The sequence below is a fragment of the Epinephelus fuscoguttatus genome, linkage group LG16, assembly GCF_011397635.1.
Source record: "Epinephelus fuscoguttatus linkage group LG16, E.fuscoguttatus.final_Chr_v1".
NCBI lineage: Eukaryota > Metazoa > Chordata > Actinopteri > Perciformes > Serranidae > Epinephelus > Epinephelus fuscoguttatus.
Window position 1 is genome coordinate 22984046 of NC_064767.1, and position 24846 is coordinate 23008891.

At 39.9% G+C, this 24846-nt stretch overlaps 3 protein-coding genes across 5 annotated transcripts in view; all 3 read right to left on the reverse strand.

Annotated features, from left to right (window-relative positions):
• Positions 1-9172, reverse strand: part of LOC125903709 (glutathione S-transferase A1-like) — a 13022-nt gene extending 3850 nt beyond the window's left edge. Inside the window, exons 1-7 of one of the 2 annotated variants that reach the window (XM_049600806.1) lie at positions 9094-9172; positions 8886-9005; positions 8729-8780; positions 8343-8475; positions 8108-8243; positions 7869-7994; positions 7586-7693 (exon numbers count right to left, since the gene is read on the reverse strand). In XM_049600806.1, coding sequence (XP_049456763.1) covers positions 7586-7693; positions 7869-7994; positions 8108-8243; positions 8343-8475; positions 8729-8780; positions 8886-8972 — 642 coding nt within the window. In that variant the 5' untranslated portion in view covers positions 8973-9005; positions 9094-9172. Of the gene's footprint in view, positions 1-6907; positions 7694-7868; positions 7995-8107; positions 8244-8342; positions 8476-8728; positions 8781-8885; positions 9006-9093 lie in introns of those variants that run through there. The other variant, XM_049600805.1, reaches the window with a different exon arrangement.
• On the reverse strand, positions 2351-4383 carry LOC125903708 (glutathione S-transferase A1-like). Its single transcript, XM_049600804.1, has 7 exons — positions 4231-4383; positions 4024-4146; positions 3863-3914; positions 3480-3612; positions 3245-3380; positions 3006-3131; positions 2351-2886 (listed from the first exon to the last, which is right to left on the reverse strand). The coding sequence occupies exons 2-7, from the start codon at positions 4108-4110 to the stop codon at positions 2749-2751; spliced, it is 672 nt and encodes a 223-aa protein (XP_049456761.1). The 5' UTR covers positions 4111-4146; positions 4231-4383; the 3' UTR covers positions 2351-2748.
• A 1705-nt stretch (positions 9173-10877) lies between the features above and the next one.
• On the reverse strand, positions 10878-24094 carry LOC125903701 (serine/threonine-protein kinase ICK-like). 2 transcript variants are annotated; one of them, XM_049600790.1, is made up of 14 exons: positions 23888-24094; positions 21688-21953; positions 21526-21580; positions 18788-18909; positions 18599-18678; positions 18376-18508; positions 18126-18297; positions 16566-16733; positions 16086-16472; positions 13914-14122; positions 13668-13810; positions 12022-12138; positions 11817-11924; positions 10878-11698 (listed from the first exon to the last, which is right to left on the reverse strand). In XM_049600790.1, the coding sequence occupies exons 2-14, from the start codon at positions 21786-21788 to the stop codon at positions 11547-11549; spliced, it is 1947 nt and encodes a 648-aa protein (XP_049456747.1). In that variant the 5' UTR covers positions 21789-21953; positions 23888-24094; the 3' UTR covers positions 10878-11546. The 2 variants fall into 2 exon arrangements, with proteins under 2 accessions (XP_049456747.1, XP_049456748.1); XM_049600791.1 differs by lacking the exon at positions 23888-24094 and adding an exon at positions 19430-19462 and having other exon boundaries at positions 21688-21771.
• Positions 24095-24846: the final 752 nt, after the last annotated feature.

A 24846-nucleotide genomic window follows, 5' to 3' on the forward strand; every position in this document is an offset into this window, starting at 1 on the left:
ATGAGTTATTAGACCACACCATTTTATTTGGTCAGCACAGTGGTACCTTTTCAAACACAGGAAAGTAGCATTCCTTTGCTTTGCTCTGAATGCCTCTATATCCGTGCTCAAGGGCAACTTCATGATCATTTCCATGAGATCCATCGCTCTCTCTTGAGTACGTGTTGATCCTGAGGGAAAGTGTTCATGGTGACACATTCATCCACTCAATCACACGTTATAATAGAAAACACACTCTTATAATTAGACTTTTTAAAGAACTGGACCTTACATGACACGGTCTTTGATATCTTTCCCATGAAGATTGTACTTCTCTGCGATGTAATTCAAGATTGCCTTTGTCTGAATGAGCTTCATGCCATCAATTTCCACCATGGGAACCTGTTGAAACATGAGAGCTCCATCTGCAGACAAAAGACAGCAGCAGGTCATGCACAGAGCGGCACAGCCAAGTGGTAAAACATTAATTTCTTGGTAGATATATCTACAGGTCATAAGCAATACATGACCTTCAAATGGTTGTCTCACTCAAGGTATATCACAAGTGGGTTGAAGTTAACAGATAAACACAAACTGTAGGGGGACAAAAGCAGACTAGAGGGACTCCAGAGGTTTACTGGAGTAGTAAAGGTGTTGAAAACATCTGTGGACTGTGATTGGTTGTTTCTGGCCAATAGAAACATGGCTTATTGGTATATTGCTGCCCAAGTGGCAACCAGCAGGGTTGAAAAATGAAGCCAACGCGAAGTGCCAAAAACTGCAGTTCTTTGAATGTCCACTTGAGGCTGACTCCAGAGGCTATTTGCAATTTGTGTAAGTGACATAATTAGCTCATTATCAGGTAACATAAGGAAGAGAATCAAAATGGTCACAGACTTCCCAGAGAAAGTTTATTTCAGTGGTAGTACTATATAGTATTAAGACATTATAGCCCGTTATCATGCCCTGATTAGCATAATCATTAATTACAATTACACCATATTTAATGAGAAAAGTGAGAATTCAAAATTAAAAATGGTTGAGAATTGGCCCAAGTTAGCTCATTCGAAAGGAGGAAACATGCAGATTGTAACAAGAATCAAACCCTTCACATAACAGCAATGACTTCACCTGAAGTTATGTTCAACAACACCCACAATCTCACAGACCATGGCCTTCACACTCTTTATCTCCCCACTCACTCCCTTCAGCCTCTTCATCTTCTTTGTCTTGGTCTTTATTGCACTCACATAGTGCAGATGGGCGGCCTGCCCAGGTCGATAAAACCCAAATTCCAGTTTTCACAACTAAATGGGCTGGTGGCCTGTAACCACTGAGTACAACCTGTGTAACTGCAGTACGCTCAGTCAGTTCTACCAAAGTCTAATTTACTCAAGAGAAGAGATTTTCTCCTTACTCCTTTAAAATGTCTCGTACCTCTGTCATCTCCAGCACCCTCTCTGAAGCACTGGTGTGTTTATCGCTACTTGCATTGTGAAGCATGCAGTTCATCTGTGGGCCGTGTTCACTCCAACCCCCTGTACACTTCAAAAACTGACATAGATTCGTTCAATGTGGCAACCACTACAACCACACTGTATTAATTTTACTGCTCCCTGTTGGCGTGTAACTGATTTACAATTTACTACTGATCTTGTTCATCTGTTTGGGTGATCTTACAAAAATAAAAGTGGTTTAAATAGCCTCACAGTTAAGTTCAAATGGAGCTTTCAAGTCTGAGGTAACCCATTATTAATTAAGACTTGCATTCTGAATAGTGGAAGTATTATATACAAAATACAAAAGCTGAAAGCTATAGTGTGTAACTTCTACAGGTCCGTAAATGTCCGTTTCTCCCAAACCACTACTAGAGGAGATGACATAATGCTGATTAAGCCGATCGGCTCCTCTAACATCTCGTGGTATTTTTCAATATATATCATTTTTAGTATGCATGTCGACCGGCGACATTCCCGCGCTGGCACACAGGAAATGCTTCCTCACAACAAGAAGGGAGGGGGAGGAAGAGCGGAGAGTGTCATAGCAAGAGGTAGAGCACAGGTAGAAAGAGAAAGCAACATGGCAGAGAAGCGGCCGAGACATGGTTCAGAAGTGGATCCTACCACAAAGGCAAGTGTTACTCTGTGTACATGGTGTGTGGCGAGTGTTACTCTGTGTACATGGAAGTGCCGCCAGCTTATTAGTTGTAATAATGCATTATCTGCTGGGAGGCAACAGAAGTTACGCACTATAGCTTTAAACACAATAAAAACTACCACCAACTTGCATCTTATTTAAGCTCAAGCTCGACCAACATTCATTCTTTAATTAGAGCAAAGCTTGTTCATATCATTACACAAAACTGATCAAATGTTATTAATTTATTTATTAATTTATTACATTAGCGTGTGCATACATTTAAGATTAACAGATACATGGTGCTATTGTTTGTGTTGGCAGGGGGTTTCCTGCATACACTACAACTTCAATAATGCAGGTTAATAATCTCTAACATTCAAATTCACATGCCATGTAATTAACTTTAAAAGCAAAAAAAAAGAAAAAAAAAGGATTAAAGTTAATATGATTTTTGTTATGACAGAAAAAACAACTTGGAGATAATTTTATCATTTAACATTTATGATGCATAGTGCAGTATTAATCTCAACATTAATCAGCAAATATGACTGATCCACATGCCGTATGTGCTGTGCTCTAACAATGCACTGGTGAACCATTGACACTGCAGGTGTGAGGAATGAACAGGGTTCATGGGAGTGGTAACGTGATGTTGAACACCTCCATGGCAGTCTTCGCGAAGTTTTCATCTGGCTGTGGCTTCCTCTTGCTGCCTGGCTGCAGGAATCTGCTGATGGCAGGAATCTGTGTCATCCTGCCCTGGAAAGACTGGAGGGAAACACAGAGAGTCCTTAAATACAACATTCAGTTATTAGTGTGTATTCTTATTATGATGAAAGGGACAGACGATCTTTTTATGCTGATAATTGTTCCTTGGACACATTTACCTTGACGTTGGGAAACCCAGCGAGGATTCCAGGGAATTTCTCCTCCAACATCAGGGTGCATTCAAGCAGCTGCACGTCTGCACAGCTTAGCTTACCTCCCACCAGGTAAATGGGCCCAGTCAGCGCCTGACACACAGTATCTTGTTTAGTTATCACACACAATCATCATCAGGTGCATTTTCCATCTTGAAGGGTTTCTAATCAAGATGAATCTGTTATTAGACCACACCATTTTGTACCTTTTCAAACACAGGAAGGTAGCGTTCCTTTGCTTTGCTCTGAATGTTCTCCATTTTTGCCTCTATATCCGCGCTCAAGGGCAACTTCATGATCATTTCCATGAGATCCATCAGTCCCTCTGAGTACATGTTGATCCTGAGGGAAAGTGTTCATGGTGACACATCCATCCACTAAATCACGTTATAATAGAAAACTCACTCTTATAATTAGAATTTTAAAAGAACTGGACCTTACATGACACGGTCTTTGATATCTTTCCCATGAAGATTGTACTTCTCTGCGATGTAATTCAAGATTGCTTTTGTCTGAATGAGCTTCATGCCATCAATTTCCACCATGGGAACCTGTTGAAACATGAGAGCTCCATCTGCAGATAAAACACAGCAGCAGGTCACGCACAGAGCGGCACAGCCAAGTCATAAAACAATTTCTTTGTAGACATAACTTCTGTAAAGCAATTCATGACCTTTACTTTAAATGGTTGTGTCACCCCAGTTTGCATCAGAAGGGGGTGGAGTTAACAGATACACAATGGGGACACTTGGGGAAAGAAAAAGAGGAAAGACAGCAATCATGTGACTTGGACAGAGACCAGAGAGACCCTGAATCCAACCTACCACTCAGCAGTTTTAAATACTGGTCACGAGTTGTCAGAAAAACCTCATCAAACTGTGAACAAGAGAGTACATGACAGATTTAGGGCACATTAAGCAAGTTTGGGGTTCCTTAAAGGCAGCACAGCTTCAGATTAATATCACCATACCCTCCCTTCACTTACTTCGACTTCTGCAGCCGCCAAAAGCCAACGGATTGACTCCATTTTCCCTCTCCCATTGATATAGTGCAGCACAACTTTGCCCGACATGATTGTAGTACTTTGTAGGTGTATCGTTAAATCTCTCTAAAGAAGTGAGACAAAGTAAATATCACTGAATACAAACAAACGCCACGTTATCAAAACTGAGTTAACATCTGTTTGTCATACCTGTGGACCGCCTCAGCTGTAATGGAGGAGTCAGGATGAAGTGCGTAATAAAAGGAAGTTATGTCGTCGTATAAAATATAAGTGTCGATTAAAAAAATGATAATGTGGGTAGGAACATCTTGAGACTGCGATTGGTTGGTTCTGGCCAATAGAAACATGGCTCATTAGCATGTTGCCGCTAGACATCATGGGAAAAATACTTAAAAAATTAAATTCGACCAATATAGATGCACTGTATTCATGTCTGTGTGATATTAACAGTAAGCTAGTATGGACACATTCATCTGTAGCAGATCTACCACATTGACTCATGGTAATATATTTTAAAGGCCTGCAATCAGCTGATAAATTTAAAGTATTTTATTTTACAAAAAATGTACAAATTGAACACACTGGCACTTTTTTTAAATTATATTCAATAACTGTCAATTCAGTAATCACAATCTCTTTGGCCGATGGGGTAGAACATGTTAACTTGGATCATTTTACTTCAGATACTGAAACAGATTTGTACAGTGGGGCAGCCACTACGACCACACCGTATTAATTCCTATCGCTACCTGTTCCTAATCTTGTTCATCTGTTTGGGTGATCTTACAAAAATAAAAGTGGTTTAAATAGCCTCACAGTTAAGTTCAAATGGAGCTTTCAAGTCTGGGGTAACCCATTATTATTAAAGGCTTGCATTCTGAATAGTGGAAGTATTATATGCAAAATACAAAAGCTTAAACACAATAAAAACTAGCACCAACTTGCATCTTATTTAAGCCCAAGTTCGATCGACATTCATTCTTTAATTAGAGCAAAGCTTGTTGTTGTGTTGTACTGGAATTCATATTATCACACAAAACTGATCAAAGGTTAAACTATTTATTAATTAATTTATCTATATATTACATGAGCATGTCCATAAATTTAAGATTAACAGATATATGGTGCTATTGTTTGCATTGGCAGGGGGTTTCCTGCATACACTAGAACTTCAATAATGCAGGCTGCTGATAGTATCAAGGTTAATAATCTATGATAAAAGGATTAAAGTTAATATGGTTTTTGTTATAACAGAAACTAAAACAGGTGTGGAGATAATCCAAAAAATCTACATACAGAGATTTCTTTCACGCTAACTACATTTGTGATGGATAGTGCAAAATTGAAATTAAAATTAAAACATTAACACTATGTAATGTACTGAAAGAAAACTAGACCAGTATACACCGATCAGCCAAAACGTTAAAACCACTGACAGGTGAAGTGAATAACTTTTATTATTTTGTTCCAATGCATTGTTCTGCTGGGAAACCTGGCATTCATGTGGATATCACCTGACATGTACCACCCACTCAAACACTGTTGCAGACCAAGGACCCCCTCTCATGGCAACAGTAGGCTACTCCCCAATGGCAGTGGACCCCCCAGCAGAAAAAAGCAGCATGCCACACTACAAAACAGTTTAGAAATGGCCTGTGGAGCGTGAGAAAAAGCTCAAGGTGTCGACCTGGCTTCTAAATTTCTATTGTCATGAGCTCTGGGTAGTGACCAAAAGAATGAGATCACGTATTCCAGCAGCTGAAATGAGTTTCCTCAGTGGGGTGGCTGGGCTCAGCCTTAGAGATAGGGTAAAGAGCTTGGACAACTGGAGGGAGCTCAGAGTAGAACCGCTCCTCCTTCATCTCAAAAGAGGTCAGTTGAGGTATTTTGGGCATCTGATCAGGATGCCTCCTGGGCACCCAACATTAGAGGTGTTCTGGGCACGTCCCACTGGTAGGAGGCCTCAGGGAAGACCCAGAACATACTGGAGGGACTACATATCTCATCTGGAGGAGCTGGAAAGTGTTGTTGGGGAGAGGGACGTCTGGGGTGCTTTACTTGGTCTCCTGACCCCATGACCCGACCCTGGATAAGCAGATGAAAATGGATGGACAGCCTAAATCAGTGATAAGATGTCCTGTCTCAATCACTCAAATGATACAAAAAAAGAGGTTTGGGGTCAGTTTGCCTTAAAAGGGTATGTTACGCCTCCTTTGTATATGATAAAACTTTCCTTTCTCCTCATATGGATAGATAACATCTTCAATATTACAGAAATGTATAATTTGATGGGCTATTTTTTTTTTAAATCGATGACGAGAAAGCTTACAGAAGGAGGAAATTCAACAACTGTCCCAAACACCCTTAATTCACCAGATATTTTTTAAAGGCCGACAAACAACCAATCAATTTGAAGTGTTTCATGAACAGTGACACATGTTAAACATACTGGTACCAGTCAAAAGTTTAATTACACCCAATAACTGGCAATTCAGTAATCACACTGACTTTGGCTGAGGCATGTTAGCTTGGATCATTTTACACCAGAAACTTAAACAGATTCATACAGCTACCAGTGTGTGTGTGTAACAGATTTGAGCCTATCCCCAGTGACATTGAGCGAGAGGCGGGGTACACCCTGGACAGGCTATGATAATGTGTAATATTCAATTTACTGCATAAGGACTTAGTTTAAAGAATAAAATGTGTTTTCTTGACTGCTCACATGCCATGTCTTTAACGTTAAGAAGACTAAAAGTACTAGCATCACTAATAAACAGATGTGATGCTTAAAATAACGCTTTTCTTTGTCTGTACATGGTGTGGAGATAATTCAATCACTGAATAAAAACACAGCAGCTTCTCAACTGTTCCTCAAAAATAAAATTTTTATTTAGTTGAACCTTCACATTAAACACTCATGTATTGTGATGTTATGAAGGATTACATAGATTTCTTTCATGCTAAAGAGATTTGTAATGGATAGTGCAGTATTCAGCTTGTAGGCTGTTGGTCCCAGGAGCAGACTCAACTGTATCTCTATCACAGTCACTTATATGCTGCGTATACCTGCCCCGCCTGTAGTGGGCCTTTGCCGGCAGAGCCCTCCCATCGTTCTGCCCGCTGATCACTCCCTCTCCAGTTGTGACACCATCATTTCTTGAACTCAGCAGACTCTACGTATCACCCCGTTCCTGGCACGATTGTTTCTCATCTTCTGGGCATGTTGATCTCATCTGTATGCAATTTGCAGCTACACACACTAACTTCAGTACAGACTACAAAGGCATACACCATTATGTTTAGCTCTTCATCTAGGGTTGTAGGATTAACCATGATTATCTGTTTGTTAACTCTGATTATACAATTTACGGAGTCTCTCAGTTGAGTAGAAAATTAGTAAAAATTTCACTCAATCTCACCATAAACCAGCTAATATAGTTGATCCACATGTCATGCTTGTATAATTTACTGGTGAATCATTCACACTGCAGGTGTGAGGAATGAACAGGGTTCATGGGAGTGGTAATGTGATATTGAACACCTCCATGGCGGTCTTCAATAATTTTTCATCTGGCTGTGGCTTCCTCTTGCTGCCTGGCTGCAGGAATCTGCTGATGGCGGGAATCATTCTCATCCTGCCCTGGAAAGACTGGAGGGAAACACAGAGAGTCCTTAAACACAACATTCAGTCATCAGTGTGTATTCTTATTATGATTAACAATATTCTGGGATTTCAAAGGGACAGATAATCTTATTTATGCTGCTGTTGTTCCTTTGTATATTCAGCCTTATTCTGTACAGCGTGTCCAATTTGACACATTTACCTTGACGCTGGGAAACCCAGCGAGGATTCCAGGGAATTTCTCCTCCAACATCAGGGTGCATTCAAGCAGCTGCACGTCTGCACAGCTTAGCTTACCTCCCACCAGGTAAATGGGCCCAGTCAGCGCCTGACACACAGTATCTTGTTTAGTTATCACACACAATCATCATCAGGTGCATTTTCCATCTTGAAGGGTTTCTAATCAAGATGAATCTGTTATTAGACCACACCATTTCGTACTTTTTCAAACACAGGAAGGTAGCGTTCCTTTGCTTTGCTTTCAATGGTTTCCAGTGCTGCTTTTTTATCTGCACTCAAGGGCAACTTCATGATCATTTCCATAAGATCCATCGCTCCTTCTGAGTACATGTTGATCCTGAGGGAAAGTGTTCATGGTGACACATTCATCCACTAAATCACGTTATAATAGAAAACTCACTCTTATAATTAGACTTTTTAAAGAGCTGGACCTTACATGACACGGTCTTTGATATCTTTCCCATGAAGATTGTACTTCTCTGCGATGTAATTCAAGATTGCTTTTGTCTGAACGAGCTTCATGCCATCAATTTCCACCATGGGAACCTGTTGAAACATGAGAGCTCCATCTGCAGATAAAACACAGCAGCAGGTCACGCACAGAGCGGCACGCCCAGATGGTAAAACATTAATTTCTTGGTTGATATGACCACAGGTGACCTTTGCCTCAAATGGTTGTCTCACTCCAGGTTGTATCACAAGTGGGTTGAAGTTAACAGATAACAGATGTTAACAGAACTCATGAAACTGGGGGAGGATGACTTGGAAACAGGTCAGAGAGACTCCAGAGGTTTAATTTAGTTTTTCTGAATATCAACTTACCACTCAGGAGTTTTAAATACTGGTCACGAGATGTCAGATAAACCTCATCAAACTGTGAACAAGAGAGTACATGACAGATTTAGGGCACATTTAGCAAGTTTGGGGTTCCTTAAAGGCAGCACAGCTTCAGATTAATCTCACTACACATTTCACTTACATCAACCTCTGCAACTGTCAAAAGCCAACGGATTGACTCCATCCGACCTCTCCCATTGAGGTAGTACAGCATAGGTCTTCCAGACATGGTTATAGTACTTTAAAGTGTACTGTTAAATCTCTAAAAGAGAAAAAGAGAGAGTAAATATCACATATTACTGAATGCACATAAACTTACAACTACCAAAACTGAGTTTGTGTGGTCATACCTGAGCTGTAGTGGAGAAGTCAGGGTGAAGTACGTGACAAAGGTGAAGTTAAGTTGTTTTATAATACAGTAGTGTGGATCTATAAAAGATAAAGTGGGCGGAAACATCTGAGTCTGTGATTGGTTGGTTCTGGCCAATAGAAATATGGCTCATTAGCATATTGCCGCTAGACATCATGGGAAAAATGTAGCTAACTGGCATAACAGACGAAATAACAAACTAGCTAGCATTATGAGAAAAAATTAAATAAGTAGCTGTCTTTATTTGATCATTCTTCAACAGGTAAACATAGTTTACGTTTATGAACGTGACAGGTGAACTATATGGCACGCGGCATATCAATATGTGACGCCGTAATTATAACTGTACGCACCATACTGCCTCATATATTCACCAACAGCTTTATTTGTTAATTCACATTGTAATAAATTATTTTTTCTTGTGATAGAGTACATTTATACTGTGACATTGTCATTTTTAATTGAGTAAAAATATGATTACTTCTTCCATCACTGACTAACGTTAGTCCTACCAAAACCTACTTTACTCGAAGGAAAAATAGACTGGAATTCACTACCTCTTTTAAATAGCTTACCATAGTTGTTTTTATTTTGTCAAGAACCAGCTCTATTTCCTGTCTGGACACATTTAGCTCCCCAGAGAGATATTGTCGTGATATAATTTATGCAATGCTATTGAACAGAGGTGCTCAATTTACAGCCTGTGGGCCAAATCTGGCCCTTGACTGGGCACTGTGTGGCCTACTGACCACACTGCCAATTTTTTTGTACATTGACTGTAAACTGCCAAGGTGCATTAAAAAATAGAGCTTGCTCTTCAAAAAAAAAAAAAAAGAAATAAGTGCTAGGAGTAGGATCCTGTGGGGCCCTCAACAGAGGTCAGGCTAAGCCCTCAAAGGCCATCAGTTCTGGAAACATCCCTACATACACCTGTCCTGTGCATGGCTGCTGCCACTGGATGCCTCATTTATTCACTGTGTCTGATAAACAATACACATTTTTTTTATTAAGTGGTCCCTAGCCTCCTATCATTTTGCAGAAGTGGCCCCCAGGCAAAGCAAGTTTAGTATCTGTGGTATAGGGTACTGATGAAGCACTGCAAACAGCAGTCATAGTGTTATTTTTGACACAACTTGCAGGTATACATCAACAGGGCACATGGCAGGACAATGAGACAGTTAATTAAATAAAACAGAGCAGAATATCGAAAAGAAAAAAATTAAACAAAAACTGTCTGATCTGGTTAGGATGACACTATTTAAGTGCTGATGTGTTGCACTTCTTGCAGCTTATCTGTGGGCCCTGTTTCACTGAAACACCTGTAGATGGTGCTATGTGGCAAATAAAAAGTTAGTAAATAACATACTGTTGATGTGCCATAAGTGTTTCCTTTTCCATGGTCATGAAGATGAGTACACCCATGATAGGTATCAGTGAGTACAATATAGAGTAATGTACTCTAACAACATGCTTATACCTGCATTACCTACAGGCCACGTGCAGTAATACTGTCCATTAAGGGCCTAAGACGACAGATCTTTCTTCTCCCAGTTATAATATGTACCAATGTAGACATATGTACATTTCATTACATTATAAAAGCAGACTACCAGGTCAATATAGATGCACTGTATAGCATTAACAATGAGCTACTACTGACAGATTAACCGAGCTGACCAGCATCTACCAGAGCTGCTGTGCTCACGCTGTATTTCAAAGACCTAAAATTGGCCAAAGACAAATGACACAAGTTGAACATACTGGTAGTCAAAAGTTTAATTATATTCAATAACTGGCAATTCAGTAATCACACTCACTTTGGCCGAGGGGGTAGAACGTGTTAACTTGGATCATTTTACTTGAGAAACAGATTGATACAGTGTGGCAACCACTTGCATTGTAATAATTTTACTGAAATTAAAGCACGGCTTTGAATTTCATTCGAAATTTATAATGCACAAATAATAGTTACCTGATTGACGAGGCTACTGTCATCAAACAAACACAGCAGGAATGTAAAAAACATGACTGAACTATACAGAGGCAAAGTAATTAGCTGTAGCCGAAAACAAGTCACAGTGAAGTTTTCATAAAATTATAATATGCATATCATGTATACAGGTTGGTGAACATTCAATGATGAGTCTGATACAAAACGGAGGATGTAACCTTTGTAAAACAGTAGTTATGTTACAGAAATACAAAACAAAACACTGAGGAGCGAATCTGGGCTCAAGTTTTGGCCAGTTGCATTTAAATATACACATACACTTAGATATTTTACAGCTCACAACATCCATAGTACACATGATGAAAAACAGAATTATTGCTGTGTAAGATGTATGTACAGATTCTTAATTATAAAACAACTAGGCCTACTCTTTGGAGGTGAAAGAGTTCTTAGGAGCACAGACCAGAGCTCCACTCAGGCCACTAGCGGTGTCCATATTTGGCAGACCAGTCTGTTCGCCCGTGGATGGTCTGTACCGGTGGGCGAGGCAGCAGACCAGGGGTGCTCTTGTTGGCCAACGACAAATTGGCAGAGGTGTTCATCTGACTCCGTCCAGACTGCCATGTTGCATAATCTGAAAGAGCATCGATACAACAGGTTTGGTTGGTGGCTGGGCACTAAAAAAAATAAAAAGTCAACATATAGAGGGCTGAATATTACAGAAAGTTCTAAGCTCTTAAATTCATCCTCACTTGATGGTGTTGAATCCACTGAAGGACCTTGGTGCCCTCTGTGACCGGCAGAACCTATGTCTTTTTTGTAAAACGACGGCATGTATCCACCTGGGATTGTATTTGTACCTGGTATTTAAAACAAACACAAACAGATCCATTTATTTGAACCAAGTGGTGACAACAAGTTGCAAAAATTACAATGGCGTTATAGTGCCGTGATTACCGTGAGCGCCTCTGCTCGGCAGAGTCCCTCCAAATGGAATACTGTTGTTGCCCCAAAGATGGCTTCCACTGAAGTCTTTATTGGCATTTATGGCCACGTTCTTCTTTGTGCTAATACCTGAAGGAGACAGCAGAGATTATCAGACACAGTTTTCAAGGAAGATAAACAACAACAGAAGGACCAAGAGAAAAAAGAGACATTGCATTTTAGTTTTGGTCCGGTAAATGTAGCATGACCTGATGTAGGTTTCTGTAGATGTTATTGCTACATATAGACCTATGTGCTGCTGTCGATGCCACTAAGTTCGGTTCCGAAAGTCACACAATAATCATTCATATTTTTATTACCAAATACAAACTTCAGATTGCGCTCAGTCGAGGTGTTTGTGGCTAGCAGCAGACACACAAGCCTGTGATAATGTAGCTACGGTAACAAGTGCTGGAGCAACACTTCCATGGCGACTCAACGATAATGTAATGCTCTTGCTGTGTCGCTTGCGGTGTGAATGCAGCATTAACAATCAAGTCAGTGGTAGACCAGAAACTCCAGTGTCTGACAGCAAGGTAAGGTGGTAAAATAACCTAAATATATTTTACACTAAAACTGATGTTGATTATTTTTTTAGTTTAAAGTGGTCTTTAAAATATATTCTGCTGTTGATTTTTGCTAACAGCTGAGTGGGAGTTTCCATTTGAAAATCACAGTAAAAAGTGCTGAAGGATGCGTCCTTTAAAAGCTACACTGACCCATGTGGGCAAATCAAATTCTGGAGACTGACAGGTCATGCTGCACTTTACTGGACTTATGTGTTCATTTATGTTCTCTGTTGTCCCAAAGAAGACATAACTGATCATGAGCATTATTAGTCCTGACTGCAAATGGGCCTCATTTTAGGAATAATGACGACCCGGTAGAAACAGGATAAAAAGGAGGTGTCTTTTACTGTTTTTAATACCAAATGCAAATATGATGTTGAATATTTTAAACTGTGTGGACCTTGAACTAATGACTAAGGAGAGATCTGGACCCTGTGGCTGGACCAGTTGGGAACCACTGCTGTAACCCTTCACAGCCTTGTGCTTATACTCTCACTCTGGAAAACTATTCTGGTAACTGACATAGCCTTGACCACTGGTCAGATCAGGTCACACTCAGAGGAAAAGCTTTTGCAGAACAGGGAAGGGCCAAAAATCAAATTACAATTTGGAAGCTGAGTGGTCGTGAGACTGAAGCCATGTGACTGCAGTGTAATTTGTTTATAGCCTAACGTGACCTTTTTACTTCTGGTGACTGCATTTAAGCTTCAATTCAGATCTTAATATCTGCAATAGTCCAAAATCATCCATGCTGCACTGTATAACTTATACAAACTACCCATGAAATTACTTTCTTGACAGTTTTCAGCCAGAAGGTGCATTTGACAGTAGCCGAGCTCCTGCAAAAATCACACAACTTGTCTCATATGATCTGCTGCATTTTAACACACTACAAATGTACTGAACCAAACCAGAGCTAATTTGAATCAAACTTAAACAGGTTAAGTGCTAAAACACCTCCAGGAACTGATGATATAGATTCATTCAATTAAAGACTACCCTCAGTCGTACAAACATCTATACTATACTCAAGGGAAAACTTAATATTACCAGGTAAATATCTGGACTGTCTCAGGTAATGCTGTTTGGCAGAAGCAGTTCTCGACGGCTCCTGGTAGGCTGAACTCTTGTTCAGGTTTAAAGGTGCATCTTCCTTTCCAGTGGGTCGACTGAAATCCAGGACATTTCCGTATCTGAAAGACAGAGGGCATTCAATGAAACAAAGATTGTGTGAGTCACCTGCTTGTAGTAACAGGGATGTATGGACATTAGCTCCGACTATAGAACTAGCCTCACCTTCTCAGTGCGTCGTCCCCCTGCCTCGACTTCTCTGCAGAGAAGTTACTCTTTCCAAGAATACTTATAGATGTCAGGTCAGTTTCTTCGTAGTCGTCCCAGTCTTCACTCTTGAGGTGTCCTGTGCCGTGGCCCCAACGCCGCCGCCCTCCTTTAGGTTTCAACTGATAGCTCAGTAGGTTTGCTTTTTCTGACTCCTGCCTCGATTGCTAAAGGAACATCAACAACACATGTTCAAAGAAACAAGTTATTACGGTGTATATATATATATATATATAGATATTCTGACTGTCCGTCTCCCTGTAAAGGAACCATTTTTTTAACTCTAGTTGTAAAGTAATTCCTGTAAATACAAAGCAAAGACTAGCTAAATTCATATGGAAATGCTTCAGTCTGATCCATCAACTGGAAAAATGAGGAAGGGAAACTTGCAATTCCAATATTACTAAAAATAGTAACAGATACAGTACAGGCCAAAAGTTTGGACACACCTTCTCATTCAATGCATTTTCTTTATTTTCATGACTATTTACATTGTAGATTCTCATTGAAGGCATCAAAACTATGAATGAACACATGTGGAGTTATGTACTTAACAAAAAAAGGTGAAATAACTGAAAACATGTTTTATATTCTAGTTTCTTCAAAATAGCCACCCTTTGCTCTGATTACTGCTTTGCACACTCTTGGCATTCTCTCCATGAGCTTCAAGAGGTAGTCACCTGAAATGGTTTCCACTTCACAGGTGTGCCTTATCAGGGTTAATTAGTGGAATTTCTTGCTTTATCAATGGGGTTGGGACCATCAGTTGTGTTGTGCAGAAGTCAGGTTAATACACAGCCGACAGCCCTATTGGACAACTGTTAAAATTCATATTATGGCAAGAACCAATCAGCTAACTAAAGAAAAACGAGTGGCCATCATTACTTTAAGAAATGAAGGTCAGTCAGTCCAGAAAATTGCAAAAACTTTAAATGTGTCCCCAAGTGGAGTCGCAAAAACCATCAAGCGCTACAACGAAACTGGCACACATGAGGACCGACCCAGGAAAGGAAGACCAAGAGTCACCTCTGCTTCTGAGGATAAGTTCATCCGAGTCACCAGCCTCAGAAATCGCAAGTTAACAGCAGCTCAGATCAGAGACCAGATGAATGCCACACAGAGTTCTAGCAGCAGACCCATCTCTAGAACAACTGTTAAGAGGAGACTGCGCGAATCAGGCCTTCATGGTCAAATAGCTGCTAGGAAACCACTGCTAAGGAGAGGCAACAAGCAGAAGAGATTTGTTTGGGCCAAGAAACACAAGGAATGGACATTAGACCCGTGGAAATCTGTGCTTTGGTCTGATGAGTCCAAATTTGAGATCTTTGGTTCCAACCGCCGTGTCTTTGTGAGACGCAGAAAAGGTGAACGGATGGATTCCACATGCCTGGTTCCCACTGTGAAGCATGGAGGAGGAGGTGTGATGGTGTGGGGGTGTTTTGCTGGTGACACTGTTGGGGATTTATTCAAAATTGAAGGCACACTGAACCAGCATGGCTACCACAGCATCCTGCAGCGACATGCCATCCCATCCGGTTTGCGTTTAGTTGGATGATCATTTATTTTTCAACAGGACAATGACTCCAAACACACCTCCAGGCTGCGTAAGGGCTATTTGACCAAGAAGGAGAGTGATGGAGTGCTGCGGCACTCCATCACTCTCCATCACATGACCTGGCCTCCACAGTCACCGGACCTGAACCCAATCGAGATGGTTTGGGGTGAGCTGGACCGCAGAGTGAAGGCAAAGGGGCCAACAAGTGTTAAACACCTCTGGGAACTCCTTCAAGACTGTTGGAAAACCATTTCAGGTGACTACCTCTTGAAGAGTGTGCAAAGCAGTAATCAGAGCAAAGGGTGGCTGTTTTGAAGAAACTAGAATATAAAACATGTTTTCAGTTATTTCACCTTTTTTTGTTAAGTACATAACTCCACGTGTTCATTCATAGTTTTGATGCCTTCAGTGAGAATCTACAATGTAAATAGTCATGAAAATAAAGAAAACGCATTGAATGAGAAGGTGTGTCCAAACTTTTGGCCTGTACCGTATATAGTGAACACACACACACACACACACACACACACACACACACACACACACACACAAACACACAATGTTTCCAGCCTCACCTTGCTCTGGAGACTCTTGTCAACAATATAAGGAAGATGGCTCTGTGGTGTTCCTGTGGTCTGTTCCTGCTTCAGGATGTGCTTCGGTTGCTGCTCTCGCACCAGCTCTGTGTGCCGTTGGTACACTGCTGCCTGTGCAGCTGCAGGTACAGGGGAGGGCTGGATCTGCTGGAGAGGCCTGGAGGGGGAGCAGTGTTGGTTTGGAGGTGGAGGCTGGGAGGGAGGCACAGGCTTAAGCAGCAGTGGTTGCTGCTGCTGCTGCAGTGTCTGTTGTGACTGTAAAGGAGCCTGCAGCAGCACAAGGCCTGGCTGAGGTCTTCCCTGTTCCAGGATCTGCTGAGGAGTGCCCAAAGCCTGGCCCACATGGAAGTAAGAGTACCTGAGAGCCTGAAAAAATATTGAGATTTGAGCAAAACAACATCAGCTGTTATTCTGTATGTTCAGCTGTGAGGAGGTCGGACAGTGTAGGTCAGACACTACCTGGGCAGAAGCTGGTCTCTTCTTGGGATCCCACTGGAGCAGGTCTGTCATCAGATGAATGGCTTCAGGACTGGCATTTGGTATCAGTGTCTTCAGATTACTGGGAACACACTGAGGCCAACGGAAATTCATAGCACTTGCCAGATGGTATCCCTCCGGCCAATCATTCTAGAGGAAGAAGACACGGGCCATCTCACACACCATCATATTTAACAAGGGCATGTGTTTTTATAATTCACTGTAACAGTAGTAGGAGTTGTAGGATGATAAGAAATATTGAGGGATGGCCTATAACAGGACAAATAGGTGCACTGCTAGACACAAATATACTGTGCACAATACACATTTCTTCTTACTGAAGTTTTCCTCTCATTTTCAAGCAAAAATGAGACTCAGAGATGAAAAAGTTCTCTTAGTTCCATGAATCAAGTGCAGTTGAACAGTGAGGAATTACCGAGCTGCAACTTTCAGGGCTGAAAAATGAAGCAAATAAAGCCAAACACTACAGTTCTTTGAGTGGCCACTTGAGTCTGGCTCCAAAAGTGAGTCAATCATCATAGACCCCAGTGTTAAAATGCCTGACTTTACAGCAGAAATATGTTTGAAACATGTTTACAGCCAGGTGCAAAAAACAGTTTTGGTCTCTATAGCTAATTTCTATATTCAAGGCGACTGTACAGCGGGTGAATTTTTTCAAAACTCACCAAATTAAATCTTATTAAGGCTTAAAGTTATGCATAATTAGGTTGTGGCCGCTTTGAGTGACAGGTGGGTGCTACCATGTTCTCTACCATGGGACAATGTTGGTTAGGTAATGTTACCATGGTGTAACCTCAGATTCACAAAGTATGGGTGTAGCCATAGCTGTTGCTATCTCAGTGTGTTTCAGTTCATGAAAGTTAACTGTAACATTTTGGGTTCAGTGTTTGGTTGTACAAAAAGACCCTACAAGGAGTCAGATGTTCAGTTTTTCCAGTAAGTGCATTTTGTTTTAATGGTTTTAAGCCTGTTTTTGATATTTAAAATTAGCATGAGCACAGTTAACCGTGGACTCTTAATGTACTGTGCTAATCTAGCTATAAGTGTTAGGGTTAGCTCCACCCATTTGTCCAGATATGGCCACTTCTTGCTCCAAATATCCAAGAGGATGACAACCAAAATGCCACACTTAAGGCTTTAAAATTGGAGTCCACAAACCAATGAATGACATCACAGTGGCTACATATATTTTTTCTATACAGTCTATTTGCTAGACATGAACATACTGTGCACCATACATATGTCTACTACATATGCTATACCCATTTTCCTCTTGTTTTTCAAGAAAAATTAGACTTGGAGATATAAATATGCTTAATGCCTCATTTACATGCATCAAGTACAGTTATACAGTGAGGAATTACACTGCCAATGTGGACATATAAATATAAAAAAAATATAATATATAAATATAAGTCTATATCTGCTGTCAGATGTATCACTCAAAAACATGGGGTGTAGCAATGAATGACAATTACAGGGCTCATTGTAATTTTGCTGTACACGTGTGAAAAACCTTACCTTCTTTGGCGTACCCAAGACTTGGCAAATCTTAAATATGGTGTCCACTTCACTGGAGCCTGGAAAAAGAGGTCTGAGGGTATAAAGCTCTGCCATGATGCAGCCGACTGCCCACTGGTCTATAGGTGAACTGTAGGATGTGGATCTGAGGAGCACCTCTGGTGCTCTATACCTGGTTCAGAAGGAGAGGGTAGTCGGAGTCGTAGTCTGAACTATCAAAACACAATGCAATATGTTTAAAGAAACTCACCATCTGGTCGAGACATAGTCTGTGTACGGTGGTCGAGATCGGATTTCACGGGCAAGCCCAAAGTCAGCTATTTTCACCAGCTCTGGGCCCATGCACAGAAGATTCTCAGGTTTCATGTCCCTGTGAAAAAACCCTAACAAAAAGACAAACTGCATGACTGTCTTGACTCAGATGGTACAAAATATCATTTAATTTAGTATTCTGGAGTCGTAAGCAAACGTACCATGTTTATGAATGAACGCAAGGCCCTGGAGTATCTGAAACATAATATTTCTTACAGCAGATTCAGGAAACAGTCGAGTCCTGCAGCAAAAAACAAACAGAAAACTCAAACAGTCAAGATACTGTAAGCATTTAGAAAATATAACTTTAATTTGGGATTAATAAAGCAACAAGTAACAACTATACGCACCTGTCTTTCATTAGCTGATACAGGTTTTCCTTCATGTACTCAAATATAAAGTACAAGTGATCATTTTCTCGAATTACCTCCTTGAGTTTGATCACATTAGCATGGTTGAGTTTCTTTAGGGACTGAAATAATAAAAGAAACAGATCGTGTAAGAACATGTGGAGCACATACGCAAAAAAAATAGTAGAAATAAAAACTCAACTAATCATGCTGGAAAAACACACAGGTCACTGCAGCACATTCAAAAGCACGCCCTACATCTAGGAAACAAAACAGTCTTGTTAAAACATGGCTACTGTAAGAACACAATGGAGTTTAGGGGTAAATGCTGCAAAGGTGGGATTTATACTTACAATTTAAAAAGGGAAAATATAAAGCAGGATGGAAAAAATATATACTTTTCCCATGCACTGGGATGAAATAGGTTTAACCATGCTACATTTTAGTAAGGGGGGAGAAGCTGTAATGGGATTTTGAAATTTTATGGTGTGACATGCTGTAATTATGGTCCAATTAGCAGGACTCTAAGGACCAGCGTGTTCTTCACATGTTTTGCTGCGTTAAGGTCAAGCTCTAGGAAAGGGGGAGTGTAGGCCAGGGGATGGGAACTAGAGCTCAAAACCAACAGCACACAAGAATCACCTTCAACTCTTAGAGCTGGTGTGTGACTTTGAGCTGTGAGGAAATTTGGACAGTAACATACTGAATTGGTGTGAAAAGAAAACAGAAAGTTTCGAGCATTTAACAACTGGACTAAAATGTACAGTATATATTAACCATATCATCATTACTGCATTACCCGCAAATCATCATGCTATCATGTGGTTACTTCTCTATTCTACAATAATATTAAGAGAAATCAACCCAAACAGAAACAGAGAGTCAAAGGGTGTGGCACAAAAAACACTGCTCATATGGACAGCATGCGTAACATTAAATGGAAACCTCCATATTTTTATAACCAGGACCCTATTTTCTCATGTTTTTTGTGTCTGTGTGACTAATAAACGCAACTATTTATGAAAACAGTCCAGTACTAACAGAGAGGACTGCAGCCGGCAGCAGTGAAACAGCTTCGACGTTTCCATTCACAGCTTTGTGCACCATCAATTTACATTCACTGAAAGTGTTTGTTTTTGCTGCTGACAGGGTCAGATTATTGTAAGTGTCTGACAAGACTATGGAAATGACGCCACAGAGAAATTACATGTTTTTGTTTACCTTTCGCTTGATCCAGTCTGTTTATTTAGTGTAACCAATTCTTACACAAGGAGAGGTCTCATGCTGAAATCTTGCGAGAGATGAATTGTAGCGACTACTATCAATGATAAAAGCCACTAAGAGGCTGAGTAGGCTTTTAACTGTAATTTAAAGAAGTCCATGCTGAAGTCTAACGATGCGTTTTATGATGATTTATTAAACAAACAACTGAACAACTAAAGCAAAATTAGATGAAATATTATGTCTTCTGTTTGCGTGATTGTGGCAAAGTTATGTAGTAGCAGTCAACAGAAAATACTGAAGCCAAAACTCACCGTCTTCTTCTAAAAAGCCACCGCGCCAGTGAATGAAGAGGTGAAATAGTGTGAAACCACACCCACACCTGTGCAAATTACTACCAGAAGTGAAAGAGTGTGAGAAGCCTAACCAAATAATGAACAATGAGGGATAAATACACATTCTGGCTCCTACATAAATTGTTGCAGGAGTACAGCGGTGGAAACATTTGTGAGTTGGAAAGAGGAGTGCCACAACAAGAATTTGTTGTGTTTGAGTAGAGAAAACTTAACTTAATGTTATCTAAAAGTCAATGTCATGGCTGATTTCAACAATGAGGAATAAGTCCACGCAATTTAAGACTTCTCCTTCTCTTCTTCAAGTCCTGAGCAAGACTTGGTTATACACACTCACAAACAGACCGGATCACCAACAAGTAATGGGAAACATTTAATTTCTCTGTAGGATATTTTTCTGTAATGTTGTCAGACACACAGACAATCTGAAACAAGCACTTCTAGTGGATGGTATTGACATTGTAGCCTGTTTTGCCACTTCTGGTTGCAGCTCTCTCTGGCAGTACTGAACCAACTTCGAAAAAGGTTGTCTCCATTAGTCACTTAGACACAAAAACATGGGAAAATGGGGTCCAGGATGGAAAAATACCAAACGTTCCTCTAGACATTGCATGCTGTATTTCATGTTTACTATTTGATTTTAATATTTAAGGTTTTATGTACATATTTATGGAAAGGCTCAGTGAAATATGGCTAACATCTTGTGGAGGAAAGGATGTAGCACTGATTACATAAATTCATCATTCAGCTGTTATATTATTTTTTCACTCCCCTACAACATTGTTTTTAATATAAGTTAGTAATACAGCACAGCGTGGTGATATTTCACAGCTAAAACTACAGAATGAAGCAAAGATCCAAATAATGTTTGTGGAGCTTCAATACCAACTTTGAAAACCCAAGTTGATGGGAATCAGTTGCAGGCAATACACATAACAGAACATTAATATTGGCACATCATATTTAACATCAATTTGATCAGCATATATGGATCATTCTCTCCTAAATCATAGATGCACATGCACCTCTAAACTGCTAACAGTCTACATTTAAGTAAACAAAGGCACATTCCCTTTGAGTTGATTTTTGGGTTGATTTTCCCATATCTCTGCTCTGCTATTCAAATGTGTGAAACTGCTAAAAATGTAAAAAATATAAACTCACCTTGACCTCACGAAGGTTCATGCATTCTTCCCAGGAGTAGAATTTCCTTTTCATTCTGAAAAATATTTTTCTTATTAACTTGTTTGTTGGAAATTACATCAAATTACAAAGCAAAAAATCAGTTGCTGATTTCAAACCCACACCATTATCTGGATAACTCACTTCTTTATGGCAACTAGCTCTCCTGACTCCAGACTGCGGCCGAGGATGACTGAGCCGTAGGTGCCATCCCCGAGCTGTCTGATAGTGGTGTATCTATTCATTATGCTTGTCCTTCCATAGCATCCGGGGGAAGATAATACTTGGGTGGAAAATAGAGATGTGTTTGCCTCCTGCTGTTGAATGCAACCAGATTTTCCTGTGACAACAGCAGAAGACCACGGGCAGAGCTGGAGGACTCATGGTGTCAAGGACTTGCCTCCTTCAGGCTGAGAAGGCGAAGGATAGATGACAAAAAATTATATTAGTTATGCAACTATAGGAATTACAGTGTACACGAACCATTATATAACAAGTAGGACTTGATTGGACCAACCGACCACAACTACAAAATGAGACATTAATTGGCAAACTTGTCAGTACCAGTAATATGGACTAACTATATGATGGAGAATACCTCAAACAAATCTTTGGCATTCCTGTACTGAAATGTCTTGGTATGCATCGACCACAATATATGCTGATATATCAGTACAACACATGACCTTTTCTCAGGGATGCAAATCGAGTGTTACAAAGACCACCTCACTACATTTCAATCTAAACCACTACATGTAATTAACTTAGATGCAAACCATTACAAAAATATAAACAATTATATACTTGTACATTTTTATTTCCTGTAAGTCTTTTCTTCCTTAGTGCTATTTTTAAAAGCATTCTATTTATTTCATTTACTTTACCCCTCTTTATTATCTGTTTTGGTAATCCTATATATTTTTTATATTACTGTCATATCCATTTTATTACAATTTAGTTTGTTTGTTTTGCTTGCTTTTGTTATTTGAGATGTTGGAATAGTGGGGTGGGATGGTATAGGAGGGATGCAAATAAAGAGTATAGAAAAAAAACAAAACAATTGCATGTTTGTGTCGAACAGGCAAGCTCCACTGATCCTGCCAATCCTAGCTACATCTGATGATTAAATAAGAACCATGGTTTTATCTGCCCGCAACATTAAATAAAGGATTTGGGATAAGGATCAGATCGCTCCTGTTAGGTAAACTGCAGAAAATTAAAGCTCCCCCTCCACTCAAAAATGTATTTGCTTAGTTTGAGCTTCACTGTGCAGAATGATTTATGTACAGAGTTTGATGCTTGTTTGACACCTGTATTCAAATTCATCTGATGAAGAGGGGAAAAAGTCTCTGTAATCGACCTAAATCTGAGTTTCAGATGTGTATGTGCAAGATAATTTTGACAGCACAACTAGTTTGGTAGTTCAATATGCAACATGAACAAGAATAAGGTGAAAACTTAAAGCTTCCAGTCAAGGTTGGACCTGTCAGTAAAGTAACATAAATCCTGTTGAGCATTTAGTCTTTTAAAGTGAACAGTTTTTTCATGTTCATAGAGTCTGTATTTTTTAATGTGGAAGAAGGAGAATATGCAATTTCTCCATTTTTAAAAAAATGTAATAAAACTTTCTGAGTAAAAAAAACTGTTAACTGACAAGTGAATGAGTGTATAATACAAGTGTGTCACTTTATGACATCATAGAGATGAGCATGAAAATTGACGAAGTGGCCCTTTAAATAGGTGAGGTTAATATGATTGCTAATAAAGATCTAACGGCTGAAATGTCGTTTATTAATGTTAACGGAAGCAACGTAAAACAGTGCTCATGTTTATTGACTTACATTAATATAGTTACTTAAGCTACTGACGTTATTTGTAAATTAACCTGGAAAAAAATAGTCTGCAGCTACATCTTTCAGTAGCAGCATGTTAGCATGCTATTTCCATGTTATGTTTTTATTATGTAGCTAACGTTCACAAGCTAACGTTAGCTGATGTATACCGAATTTCGTTAGCGTTAACTAGACAAAGTGAAAGCTAACATTACGGAAATTTAAGTACTAAAACATTTATTATTATAACGACAATTTAAACTGAAGTTGGTCCCAGGTGAGTTGAGTTAATACTACAACTTAGCTCGTGCGTTCCAGTTACATTTTAACCACTTGCCATGTTTAGTTAACGGCAGCAAATGTGGTGCAATTAACGCTAGCTAGTAATTGTGTAGTGGTGCTGGTGGTGGCCCAGCTGCTGACAGCAGTATACAGAGAGAAAACCACTGGCCTGTTTGGACTGAATGGTGTCCCAACTTAAAACAAAACGAGGAGCAGCAGACAACACTCACCCTCCTCACGTCAAATCCACAACAACACATAGCCGAGCATTCGTAGTCGATGTTCAACAAATGGCTTAACGGAACAACAGCTGACTGACACCGTTTGAGGAGAGATAACCGCATCCACTGAGACCAACACACAACATAAATACAATTTTCATCCAGGCCCTTCGTCACAGAGCTTCATCATAATCTCGCGTGGCTGTAAAAACAGTTGCGGTCTCTTTGCAACAAATCACAGCTCTGCTGCGCCGTCGGCAAAGACACAAGACGAGATAGGATAAATCCCTGCATCCACTATCTCCAATGTTTGTCCACCTTTAATGTCTGCATCACAAAATGATCACAATTTATAGCTATTTCATATTTATTTTGCATTACCCTTCTTTTAGTCCGCATATTGCCTATATGCAGACAGAAACCTACCACGCGGTGCCCAGATGATACTAAAATAAATGCGAAACAGTGATTTCCAAACTCAAAAGCAATCTAAATACACAGTCTTGAGAGGCAAATGATATAGCTAGTCTCATTCATAACGCTGAAATCGTTGAAAATACAATATTAAAAAATAACACCAGAAAAACGAGAAAGATTTCGCGGCGTAAAGCAAAACCGGAAGTGACTGACAGGGCACACTCTCGTTTATAGCGCATTATTCTTCTCTGCTCAAATCTCAGTCCTTCATTGAAGCAGACAAATGTCTGTTTTTTTTATGGACCCTGAAGCAAAATTTTATTTTATATGCAATGAACACATGCACATCAGCAGTGGGAAGAGTGCTCAGATAATAACTTCTGCATGTAACATTTCATCCAAACTGTACTTCCATCTCTAACACACACATAAACTGCACACATTAGTGGATAAACTAGATCCATACCAAGTCAAATACTTCACAAGTAAAACAGCAAATAAATACACGAGTACAAGTTCTTCCCCCAAGACCCAAATTAAAAAATAGCAAC

Excerpts from the sequence above, each read along its gene's own strand:
- LOC125903708 (XM_049600804.1), bottom strand. The coding sequence starts at position 4,110 with ATGTCGGGCAAAGTTGTGCTGCACTATATCAATGGGAGAGGGAAAATG. Across the intron at positions 3,613-3,862 it reads GTATTTAAAACTGCTGAGTG|ATGGAGCTCTCATGTTTCAA; the intron begins GTAGGTTGGATT and ends TTTTATCTGCAG. Across the intron at positions 3,132-3,244 it reads ACCTTCCTGTGTTTGAAAAG|GCGCTGACTGGGCCCATTTA; the intron begins GTACAAAATGGT and ends ACTGTGTGTCAG.
- LOC125903701 (XM_049600790.1), bottom strand. The coding sequence starts at position 21,788 with ATGAATAGATACACCACTATCAGACAGCTCGGGGATGGCACCTACGGC. Across the intron at positions 18,679-18,787 it reads TATCAGCTAATGAAAGACAG|GACTCGACTGTTTCCTGAAT; the intron begins GTGCGTATAGTT and ends TTTTTGCTGCAG. Across the intron at positions 11,925-12,021 it reads GCCGAGCAGAGGCGCTCACG|GTACAAATACAATCCCAGGT; the intron begins GTAATCACGGCA and ends TTTAAATACCAG.